The 12,634-nt window shown below is 45.9% G+C and overlaps 1 protein-coding gene across 1 annotated transcript; it reads left to right on the plus strand.

Moving 5' to 3' along the window:
- Positions 1 to 1,488: 1,488 nt before the first annotated feature.
- LOC147888440 (pentatricopeptide repeat-containing protein At2g13600-like) lies at positions 1,489 to 4,299 on the plus strand. The gene is made up of 4 exons (XM_087392160.1): positions 1,489 to 2,500; positions 2,591 to 2,793; positions 2,905 to 3,069; positions 3,253 to 4,299. The coding sequence occupies exons 1-4, from the start codon at positions 1,489 to 1,491 to the stop codon at positions 4,297 to 4,299; spliced, it is 2,427 nt and encodes an 808-aa protein (XP_087248286.1).
- The last annotated feature ends 8,335 nt before the right edge of the window (positions 4,300 to 12,634 follow it).

Here is a 12,634-nt window from a genome sequence, read left to right on the forward strand (position 1 = left end):
TTAGAGGGATTGCCCCGTTGAGTGTGTGGTTCTATTCCATTGCATGCGTGTTCATGCAAACATCTCAAGAAGGCTCAAGTACAGTAGAGGAAATACTATAATAGTAGACATGTAGTCATAGAATTTCAATTAGGAGATTGAGTGATGTCTCTCCCTCTCTCCCTCTCTCTCTCTCTCTCTCTCTCTCTCTCTCTCTCTCTCTCTCTCTCTCACTTCCCTAGCGGAGAATTTTTTGGTGAAATGGGTAGGACCCTATCAAGTCAATAGACGAGTGGGTAGAATGACATATGCCCTACAAAGGTGCGCTCTAGCAAGAAAGACAAAGACCACATCACATATTGCAAGGATGAAGCCATTTCATACGTGCATAGTGTATGCTTCAAGGGGGGAGTAGATGTGGCATGTAAAACATGTGGATGACATGTGGCTATTGTAAGGCACTATGTAAAGATGTATTCTTAGTATTTGTTGACCGTTGTCATGTAAAGATCATTCTTGAGTTCAATCGACACTCTCTTCTTGTTATTGTTCTTGTTCAATCTGCTGATTCTAGTTCTCTGTTCATTCTTTGTTTATTGTTACGTTATAATGCTACAGCAATCCTATTTCATTGCATGTAATATTTTTGGTAAAAATCGTTGTCTCCAATCGTGCCTTACTTATTATTAGATCTCACAAAACTAACTCGATTTAGGCTGTTTAAAGGGTGCCCAAGTATAGCTCAATGTGTGGGCGCCCAAAAAGAGTCTTGTGTAGTCTTGAATGAGTGTCCCCAATTACAGACTAGCAGCCTGTCATGGGTTGTAAAAAAATGAGTGCCCTCCCATGGGTACCCATTTCCACACCGCCCAATGGCCGCCCAACATGGTTCTGTACTTTGTGGGACCCTGAGATGATTGGCAGATTTAAAGAGTGGCCCCCCGTTGGGTAGCCAAGCTTGGCTGGCTTCTGGTGGAGTCCAAGCAGGAACTCAAAGGTTTTGTCATGGGTGGTGTGTAATGAGATGCCCCCCAAGTGTTCACCGAAAACCTGCGAACCATATACAATGAACTTGCAATATTTTAATCTCCACCGGTAAAAAGGCATTTTCTCAATTTTGTAAAATCTGCAAAATTTTTGGCAATTTTGTTATGCCGTAGCTAAAAAAATCGGCAAATTCTCAAGAAAAACCTTCAAAAATGTGAAACCCAGTTTTGTGATTTGTTGAGAAAAATGTTTTCTTGTAGCCCATTGCTTGCCCTCCCATCTAGTAGTTAAATGGAACAATCAAGCAATCAAGGCACTCAGTGTGAGACTTAGCTTGCAAATATGCAATCGATTTATGTTGGCAGCTAATCACCACACAGAGTATTTGATCGGTTCCATATACAAAAGCTTCACGATGGATCCATACTAGCAACACTTGTGGATTCTCTTCTTCCAGGTAAGTTGCTGGATGCATTCCTCCAAACAAAATTCTGTTTCTCGACAAGTTATGGTGCTCTCCCGATGGCTTTATTCTTGTTTTACTCTTCGCCCTCTTTATCATCGGCATCGGGCGTCACTCGCGTTGCGATTGTGCCCCTATTGGTGGAGACGACGCAGCCAAATATGGTGGCTTATCCAAGTTCAAATACCTTGGATAAGCCCAGCACTACGGCTAGGCATGCGCAGATGGCCAAGGTCTTCGGATTGTTGCCTATTAGCTGTATGGCCACCGAGGTGTGCGTTGGATCGTCCAAGCATGCTGGAGAGGTGCTAGGCGACCCAGGAACCAGCAAGGCCTGTCTTACACCTACGTTGAATGGGCACCATCAGAGTGGCCTTACAAGGTATGATGACAGTCCTAGAAACTTGAGTAAAGAGGTCCTCGGGCAGCTTGATCCAGAGACAGATGTCGCTACCTATGCCTCTCTTCTGAGGCGTTGCACCAGTGCCAAGGCGCTGTCTGAGGGGAAATGTGTGCATGAACACATGAGCAGGCGTGGATATGCGAGCAACCGATTTCTGAGTAATCTTCTCATTCAAATGTACAGCAAGTGTGGGAACCTGGAGTACGCACGTGCTGTGTTTGACAAAATTGTCGATCGAAATTTGTACTCTTGGAATATTATGATCGCTGTATGTGCCCAGAATGGGAGCTTGGATGGTGCTAGGGCAGTGTTTGCAGAGATGCCGCAGAGGAATGTGGTCTCGTGGAATGCCATGATTACTGCCTGTGCCAAGAACACGTTTGGCAAGGAGGCCCTGCAACTGTTTGATCGAATGCAGCAGGAAGGTTTCGAGCCAGACAGGATCACTCTCATCTGCGTTTTGGATGCGTGCGCCAGTCTTGCAGCCCTGGAAGAGGGTCGTGTGATTCATGCTAACGCCGCGGGCAATGGGTTGGAGTCGGATGTTGTTTTGGGGACAGCCCTTTTGAATATGTATGGCAAATGTGGGAGCTTAGATGATGGGAGGGCAGTGTTTGTAGAGATGCCTCAGAGGAATGTGGTCTCGTGGAGTGCCATGATCGCTGCCTGTGCCCAGAACGGGAGGCTGGATAATGCAAGGGCATTGTTTGCAGAGATGCCACAGCAGAATGTGGTCTCCTGGAACGCCATGATTGCAGCATGTGCCCAGAATGGGAATGGCAAGGAGGCACTGGGACTTTTTAGTCAAATGCTGGATGAAGGCTTTGAACCAGATAAGATTACCTTCATCTGCGTAGTGGATGCATGTGCCAGTCTGGAATTCCTAGAACAGGGTCGAGTAATCCATGCCACCGTTACTGGCAGGTTATGGGAGTTGGATGTTGTTGTGGGGAATGCCCTGGTCAATATGTATGGAAAATGTGGGAGCCTAGATGATGCAAGGGAAATATTTGCAAAGATACCCCAGCAGAATGTGGTCTCGTGGAGTGCCTTGATCGTGGCATGTGCCCAGAATGGGCGTGGTGAGGAGGCTCTGCAGCTGGTTGATCAAATGCAAGCTGAAGGCTTTGAACCAGACAAGGTCACCTTCATCTGCATTGTGGATGCGTGTGCCAGTATGGCAGCTCTAGAAGAGGGTCGAGTGATCCATGCTGCTGTCATCTTTTATGCATGGGAGGTGGATGTCATTGTGGGGAATGCCCTCATCAATATGTATGGCAAGTGCAGGAGCCTAGATGATGCGAGGGGAGTGTTTGCAGAGATGCCAAATCGGAATGTTGTCTCCTGGAGTTCCATGATGGCAGCTTGTGCCAAGAATGGATATGGCAAGGAGGCCCTACAATTGTTTTGTCAAATGCAGGTTGAAGGCTTTGAGCCAGACAAGATCATGTTTGTTTGTGTTGTGGACGCATGTGCAAGCATGGCAGCCCTAGAAGAGGGTCAAATGATTCATGCTGTTGTTGTTAACAATGGATGGGAGTCGGATGTTGTTGTGGGGACAGCCCTCGTCAATATGTATGGCAAGTATGGGAGTCTAGAAGATGCCAGGGCAGTGTTTACAAAGATCCTACAGCGGAATGTGGTGTCATGGAATGCGATGATCACTGCATGTGCCCAGAATGAGGATTGCCAGGAGGCTTTGCAATTGTTTGTGCAAATGCAAGCGAGAGGCTTTGAGCCAGACAAGATCACCTTTGTCTGTGTTGTGGATGCGTGTGCCAGTGTGGCAGCTCTAGAAGAGGGTCGAGTGATTCATGCTACTATTTCTGGCAACAGATGGGAGTCAGAGGATATTTTGGGGACAGCCCTCTTGAATATGTATGGCAAGTGTGGGAGCCTGGGTGATGCTACAGCAATATTTTCAGAGATGCAACAGCCAAGCATGATCTCTTGGAGTGCGATGATCGCCGCGTGTGCCCAGAATGGGCATGTGAAGGAGGCCCTCGAACTGTTTGGTGAAATGCAGGAAGAAGGCTTTGAGCCGGATGACATTACCTTTACCTGCATTCTCAATGCATGCAGTCATACAGGTCTTATTGCTGATGGTAAGCATTACTTTGCCTCCATGTATAGAGAGCATGGCATAACCCCCTCGATGGAGCATTATCTATGCATGATTGATCTTCTTGGGCGAAGAGGACTATTGGAAGAGGCAGAGAACCTGATCATCAGTATGCCATTTGAGCATGTTGCTCCAGCATGGTTGAGCTTGCTTTCATCATGCAGAATTCACAACGATGTAGAGCGTGCTTTGCGTGCTGCAAATTTTCTTTTTGAGTTGGATTCAAAAAATCCTGCATCATATGTATTACTAGCAAACATCCATGCTAATGCGGGTAGGTTTGATGATGAAGCGAAGGTGAGACGGGGCTTGATTGATAATGGTTTGCAGAAAGTGGCAGGTTGACGTGCCTGACACACATATGTAGTGCTTCATGACTCGGGAGTAGAGGAACAAGACATGCATTACTGATGTGAGGTGATTCATCTGTCGTATGTACAGAAATGTCGTTTTGGTAATCAATAAGCTCGTGGTCATGATGTCACGCTAACTGAAAAGAGGTGGCAATCAAAGATTACATGATTGGCAAGAATAGAGGAGCTAGCCTAGGTGTAAAACGCAGGAGAAGGGGTATGTGCTTTTTACTTAGTTTTCTGCAAAAAAAGGATATTTTTATTTAAAGGGGAAGAAGGCTTGTAAATTACAGCGCTGTCATGATATTGATAAAGCACATGCAAGCGTGAAGCAAGCTATTCAAAATATTGTAGCTCTCACACAGAGTTTGGCGGTCTTTTTAGCCACCTTGCATTGAAGCTTTGTTTTACAGGGAATGATGGCAAGAGTAGGCTATACACAGGTAAACTTTGACGTACGAGATGACATCAGTAGGAGACAGGCTACCCTCCTTTTTCAGATAGGCCCTCAATGAGGTTGAGAATACATAGCAGCTCTACAACTGGTTATGGGCAAGTTTCGGAGCTATGTTGACACTAAATGCAAGCATATAAAAAGCTCATGTAACGTGTTCTTTCATGGACTGCTTTCCTATGGAGGTGGCAATTAGACAATATACAATGAAAATCAACTAGCTGATTGTATTTGGTTGTGCAATGCTCTTCTAGGGCCTCGGTTTGCACCTTTGAAAAGGCATCCTCATCTGCCCCTCCACCTCCACGGTGCTGCAACCTACTGCCCACATTCCCCATGCAGCTTGATCCGTGGACATCCCCTCTACCATGCCCATGTGCATGTGCAGAAAAGAGAATGTGGTAGCTGATGATAGTGGAGAGGGTGCCAGTGGGAGTGGAGAGGACGAGGATAACGATGGGAGCATCGAGGACTAGTTAGTACATTCTACCCATCTGCCTGTTGATGATGGACGTAAAGAGATAGTGCAAAACTGTATATAGTGTCAATATTTTATCTCATATGATGTAATAGGACAATTTTGTTATAAACAATTCTAAACAATACAATACAATGGCCATTACAGTGTAATACATACCTTTATAGAAGGGCAAGTAAGGGCTTGGCCAAGCCCTAATATGCCCTTTTGAAATAAAATTCCACAAAATAAACCGTTGATATTAGCATCAATAAGGCTTCGAGATTGTTTATCAGCATCAATATTAGCATCAATATTGTCAGCGAAACTTGTATCATAGAGTCAATATTACCATTAAAAAAAGCGTTGAAAGAGGACTGCAGAAAAACTCAGTAAACCATTGATAAGATGTCAATAATATAAATGTTGCTATTAGCATCAAAAATCTTCATATCGATGGAAATTTTGACTTCAATAACAATATTACTTTGGGTGCTTCCTTATCGACACTAATATAGACATATTGTTTGATATATATCAGAGTTTGAAAAAAAAAAAGTGTATTTGCCATCGAAAAAACTGTTGAAAACGAATAGAGCTATTGTAGTGGACTATTTGGCATTATTATTTCTTGTTAGCAATAAGTTGGTAGGTAAGCTAGCTTGATGGATATTTCTATTGCAAGAATTTCACTTTATTGTTGTTCATACTTCGAGAAGTTCACACTGGCTAGTTACCTATCTTGGTTGGACGACTGTGAGAACCCCAACCTCTTCATCAATGATTTCTCAGATGCGAACCCGTTCAAAGGTAGCAGTTGAGGGACGCGTGCTAGACAATGTGCCAGACGGAGTACAACTACTGGTGCAGGACCAGGAAGAAGTGTACCCTCTCCACATGCTGCAGCATCCTTCTAGCAAGCATCTCTCAAGTGTTCATGCCTGTCATCCTCTTCAACCAGTCGTCACACGATTTGCATGGTATATATATATCTTTGAGAGCATTTCTAAAAAAATAGATGTAATAAGGGCTTACGTTGAGGAGCAATACGAATTCTCTTCTCTCCACAAGTAGGTTCATTAGAGCTTCCGTGTTGTTATTGTATGCATATCATACAAGATCTATACTCCTCATCCGTACATTCTCGTCCCATTTTCATAAATTAAAATCATAAGAATACATGTTAGTTTTAATAATTGGCATGCTACCCAAAATTATACAATAAAAGAGTGAAAGAAGAGGTACTTAAAAAAAAGTTTTCGAATGCGGCCCTCCCGCTAGAGCCCAAGTGGGATTGGCCCACTTTACTCGTCTCCAATGTAGCCGCCTTCTTTTGTTGAGTGTATTTTTGCGGGTTCTTTAACTCCTTTTTAACAAGTTTTCAATCTTTTGCATGGACTCAAGTAGGCTTGGATTCCCCAACCTTAGCCTTCCTGTGAATTTGATATTTTTGCGACTTCAACACTTGGGCCATTTTATTTAGCATCCGAACGATTGTTGAACTCAAGGTCCTCAGATGGCATAGGGAACTCTGCCTTTAATGTATTGAGGATATAATACTTTTTATTTTGTGGCTGCTTGTTGTGAAAATCCATCACCACTCTCTTGAATTCTGAGGATACAAGCCCATGCATTCGGTTTATAACTCGGGTACCTTTGGGATCCATTATTATTTCATACTCCCTATTAACCTCATAGGGGAGGGTGGTGGAAGTTCAGGAGTTTTTTGACTCCCCCCAATGGCACTGCTTGTACTAGAGCCCGACCGTCTACATCGACGATGGCTCTCTCTCTCTCTCTCTCTCTCTCTCTCTCCCCCCCCTCCCTAGGTCCACCTTTGGTAGTACCTTGGGAGATCTCTACGGAGGCCGGTGGACCCGACACTCGCTATCTCTCCTCTTCCCACTTGCGTAGGAGTTTTTCCCTAGTATTGGGATCTAGCTTCGTGAGTAATTTGCAAGTCTCCTCTGTACTAGTACTCGAGGTAGTACTATTAGAGGAGGGTCGTTTCTTACCACTTGATCCTTCACGAAAAGAAATGGGAGGATTTATTTAAACTTTTGAAAAGATTTTATTTAAACTTTAGAATGCATTCTAATTAAACATGCATATGCTTAAAGGGAAGAAGCATATCCTTAAAGCTTTGAAGCATATGCTTCAAATTGGGCATAAAGGTTCAAGGGAGGAACCAGAAGAAAATAGAAAGGGAGAAAATATAAGAAAACAGAGGATAAGCACGAAATAGTTTTCATCATCACTTGTTTCTCTTGATATTCTAGATGGACTCACTTCCTATCATGCTATCTTAATTGAGAGTGTCTTCTATATTTCTCTCCTTACACACATTGTGTTGATGGGATGGTTGGTGCTCGAGCACTTGGTAGATGAAGATTAAGATAATCTGTCGATTAAGATAGAAAGGGAGAGAATAAGTCCAATTAAGAATATCAAGAGAAACAAGTGAGGATGCAAACTTCCTCATGCTTGGCCTCTGTTTGCAAGTGGAGGATATGCTTATTTCCAAGGAAGGAAAAGGGAAGCATGTTTTTAGGAAGGGCAAGGATTCTAGGGCATCACAATGGTGAAGTCTCCATCCACTTTAACACTATGTTTCCTCAAATCCCCACCCCTGAATAAAGCTTTAAAGCATACGCTTCAAGCCTCAGAAATCATATAGGTTATTAAACATACATTCATTTTGAAAGAAAGAGAAAGCATATGTTTCAATCCTATTTTTGAAAAACATACATTCATAACGACTAACACTCATTGTAAATTCAACTATTTAAACCTACATACATTTTGAAACACAGGGAGGAAAAAAGAAAAGAGAAAATAGGAAAAAAGAAAAGGGGAGGGGAGGGAAGGGAGGGAGGGAAAGGGAAAGGGAAGGGAGGAAGGGGGGAAAGGGAGAAAAGAGAAAAGAGAAGGGGGAAAGGGAAGAAGGAAACAGAGAGCAAAGAAGAGAGAAAATGAGAAAAGGAAAAAAAAGAAGAAAGAGAAATTACAAGAGAGAAAGGGAGAAAACAAAAGAAAAGGAAAAGGTAAGGGAAGGCATGGGGAAGGGAAAGGAAAGGAAAGGGGAAGGAAAGAGAAAGAAAAAGGGAAGGGGGAGGGAAGGGATGGGGAAGGGTAAGGGGAAGGGATGGGGAAGGGGAAGGGAAAGGAAGGGGAAGGAAAGGAAAAGGGAAGGAAAGGGGAAGGGAAGGGAAAGGGATGGGGAAGGGAATGGGATGTAAAGGAAAAGTGAAGGAAAGAGAAGGGGAAAGGAAAGAAAAACTTAAGAAAACCAAAGAAAATCAACATACCTAGTGGAAAGGGATGCTTGCGAGAAAGATAACATTGGGGGAGGAGGAGCTCCCGTCTGCAGCTGCCCACCACCGCCCGTCGCCATCACCCAGCCCCTTGGCAGTGCCCTGCTCCCTTGGCCGCGCCCTGCTCCCTTGGCAGCACCCTGCTCCCTTGGCCACATAGGCTCCCTTGGCAGTGCCCTTCTCAGGTCGCCCCCTTCAGCCCATCTGGCTACACCCTGCTGGTCACGCCCCCTTGCCCTTCAGGTTGCCCCTTCAGGCTGCCATCTAGGCTACCAGTCGCTGTTGTTCGCCCCTCCCTTGCGCTTCAGGCTAGCTGGTTCAGGGCCCTCTCCAGGGCTGTTTTGCTCGTGTTTCGGGGAGCTGAGTTCCTGGGCTGTTTCCAGGCATTGGCGGAGCTTTTTGCTTCAACATTGAGCGGCCTGTTTTCATCCCATGTAGCCTGAAGTTTGGGGCATTCTTTAACCAGGTTTCTGGGGATTGACTAGTGGTTGGTTGTGAGTTCTTGGTGGGTATTTTCAGCAGAGGTAGCTCCTCCCCTCAGGACAGTGCAAGCTGAGACAATGGAGGACACTAATGCCACTCCTATCGCCGAACCTGAGGAGATTGAAGTCATAGTTTCTTTTCCTCTCGACATTGTGCAGTTGATTGAGGTAGCAGAGGAGGGTTTTCGTTTGACGCACATCATTGGCTTTCTACCCGGTAGAGGCCAACAATTATGTGATTGGGTGCACCATCATGGCCTCATTGGGTGTCTCAGTTACGGTTTTCTGATTGCTTGGCAGAGGGTACTTTTCTTTTGGCCTTCAGTCTACAGAGCAGGCTCAAAGAGTACTTATGAGCTCACCAATTCAGTTTTAGAGGAGAGTCATCCATTTGTGGCCTTGGCGGAAGCACTTCAGTACTACTTCCCCAGGGATTATGGTAGGTCTCTTTTTGGATGCTTTTCCCTAGACTTCCTAATGAGGTCAGCTCTTGTCGCAGAGTTGTGGAGCATATGGCTAGTGTGGCAGGTACAGTCATCCCATCAGGTGCTAGACTTTCCTATGCTCAGTCACTTGCTAGTACAGGTGTTACGAGGGTCAGACTCACTTCAGAGTTCCCCCCTCCTCAACCTTTGCCTACTTTGATTTCGTACTCCATGGGAGATGGGGTCCAGATGCAGCAGAGGGTTTTGTACGAGGGTCTTCTTGATCAATGTCTTTTCTGTCGGAAGAGAGGTCACTTTATTAGGGATTGCCCCAGTCGTCGGCCTTGATCAGAGACTCCGGATCCACCTCATCCTACAAGTGACCCAAAGCCTACAGTTCAGCCTCCAGGGTCTCTGAGCCTACTTCGACTCGTTCAGCAGAACGAGAGGAGATTCCTCCGGGGGAGCCTCCAGTGGACTCAGAGGACTTGGAGATGCCTCCGGTGGAATAACTTTCACGGAGTTCTCAGAGGAGACGGAGACAGAGGGAGAGCCAGCAGTACGAGCAGCCCCAGGTATGAGCTCATAGATGGCAGAGAGTTGAGACACATGTGTAGGAGACCCCGGAAAGGGGAGATGCATAGGACCATCCACAAGTAGGTCTTGACACTGTGCAGGAGACGGTAGCTTAGGGAGTCGAGACACACGTGCAGGAGACCCCGGAAAGGGGAGATGCGGAGGACCATCCGCAGGCAGGTCTTCACACTATGCAGGAAACAGTAGCTCAGGATTTGATGACTCTTGACACTACTACCCTGGAGGTTCAGATATTGGTTACTGAGACAGTTATCCAGTAGGAGATTGCTCAAGCTACAGTTACTGTGATGGATGCCTCTTCCCAGTAGTCCATTGAGAGAGTGGTATTTTATGACACAGGTCAGAGTCAGAGCCCGTCCCAAGATCTCATGTGCCTGTACGAGGTTCCCTTGAGACCTCTTTCTCTTTCCCGTCGCACAGTACCTTCCTTTATTGCTATGCAAAGCATCCTTTTAGACACCCCTCCCAGTACAACCTTGTCCTCGTAGCTTTTCACTCCTGGTTTATCCAGATCTTTTACAAGTGCGGTCATAGATTTCACTCAGTACCCAGACAGGCATGAGGATTGGCCACCTATTCCAGGAGCAGAGTTAGAATGGCTCAGCTCTTCTGACTCCTAGACCTGACCCCAAGATGGTTGACAGAGATTTGCCCGTTGAGTTTTGGCCCTTTTTGGCTCGAGCGGTTGCCACAAAGTCCCTCACTCGATTGGAACTTCTCCCGGTGTTTTGCCGATGGCTAGAGGAGGTAGAGGAGTACTTGGGATCTGTTACTCTCTCCAGAGAGGGGCACATTCTTCATTTCTCCATAGGCAGCTTTCGATCTCGGGGGAGCAAAAGCTAGTCAGCTGTGTTACTTAACAGCGAGATTGCTAGAAAGCTCATGAGCATGACTCAGTTTTCATCGATTCACCGTATTGTCAGCTCGCAGATTCATTCTTGCCCTAGGACTCTTCGACCTGGCTTCGGTGGTAGGGCCTTTTTGTTTCTGTTCTTTGAGGTTCAGGGAGACTTTGATTTGCCCAGGAGTGCTGGTTGGTTTGACTTTTAGCTCCTCAATTCACGCCAGAGTACTCTTCCCTTGGATGGAGCCATTTTACATGAGTTGGGGCAAATTTGGAGTTTGATCAGAGACCCGACTTTGGATTGCGCCGTCAGAGAGAGTTTTGTGCCGCTGCCATTGGCACCCCCTCACTTCCATCCGATGTCTAGGTTGTTCATCATTTCTTGGAACGTGAGATGACTGAACGGCCACAGATTTACCTCAGATGCAGATGGTCATAGATCGGGAGTTCCTAGATTGCAGTTGCTTAGGGACTCCCTTCGGTTTATTTCCTCAGGGTCCCCTCTAGACATTGTGCTTATCCAGGAGCATAAGCTCTCCTAGGACAGGATTGATAGATGCAGATCCTTACTCAGAGGAAAGAGCCGGACATATTGGAGCACAGCGGATGGCACGAGGGGAGGAGTTTGCATTTCAGTTTTAGCCAGGTGGGCCTCAGAGATCACCCAAGAGGGTACACTAGTGGAGAGTAGGGCATGCTATGTTATTCTTCAGATTGAGAGCACAGTAGTTGGTGTTCTCAATGTGTATGCTCCCACGGATCCAGCCCACATACGTGTTTTTTGGAGACAGCTCAGAGAGTCCCTTCCTCAGGCAGACACCTGGATTGTTGGAGGAGATTTCAACATGGTTGAATTCTCTAAAGATAAGTCGGGCCAAACAAAGGGTGGCCTTTCTGATAGGGAGAGAGTGGAGTGGGATAGTTGTGTTTTGCATGCTGGACTTTACGATGTAGCTCGATTGGATGACTTTCGTCACTTGGCTGACAGTCTTCAGTTCTCTTGGTCCGGGATTTTTCATGGCTCTCTTTCTTTGGTCAGACTTGATAGGTTTTATATTGGCCAATGGGGCCAGGCCAGAAGAGGACAGATTGGGATCCGCCAAGGTTATGTTTTATCACCATGCTCTAGTCCTATTACAGATTCTTCCTACCTCTCGATTGAAGAGCACAGGCACTGTGAGAGTTCTAGACTTTTTTTTTCAGGACACAGAGTTCGTGGAACGGTTGAGAGAGGCTTGGTTGTCAGAGGACACTCCTGTGGATCAGGGTTGGTTGATGTGGGTAGAGGGGGCTTTGGCTAGAGTCAGCATGGCCTACCAGTTGAGGGCGAAAGAGGAGAAGGAAAAGCTCAGAATCAGAGATAGGAATGCAAGAGCAGAGGTATCCAGACTTCAGAGATTGATTCAGAGTTTTCCTCATTCTCTTTTCATTAGAGGGCAGCTTTCGGAGGCTCAGGAGAGACTAGAGGAGATTCAGGGCAAGAGGGCCCAGTTCACGTTTTACTCCCAGTAGACTTTCTGGATCCAGAAGGGGGATAGATGCTCTAGAGAGTTCTTCAGGGCAGTGGGTCAGAGATACTCTTCGGACAGTCTTCGTAGACTTATGGATGAGGCCGGGTCTCTTTACATGGACCCTCACCGTCTTGTTGAGATCACTTTTGATTTCTATTCCACTCTTTACACCACCGATCTAGTCACCGAGGAGATGATCAGAGCTAGAGAGGAGATTTGGAGTCATGTCCCCCAGATGGTCTT

The sequence above is a fragment of the Dipteris shenzhenensis genome, chromosome 21 (assembly GCF_047967505.1).
Source record: "Dipteris shenzhenensis isolate YYH24624 ecotype China chromosome 21, Dip_SZ_1.0, whole genome shotgun sequence".
Taxonomy (NCBI): domain Eukaryota; kingdom Viridiplantae; phylum Streptophyta; class Polypodiopsida; order Gleicheniales; family Dipteridaceae; genus Dipteris; species Dipteris shenzhenensis.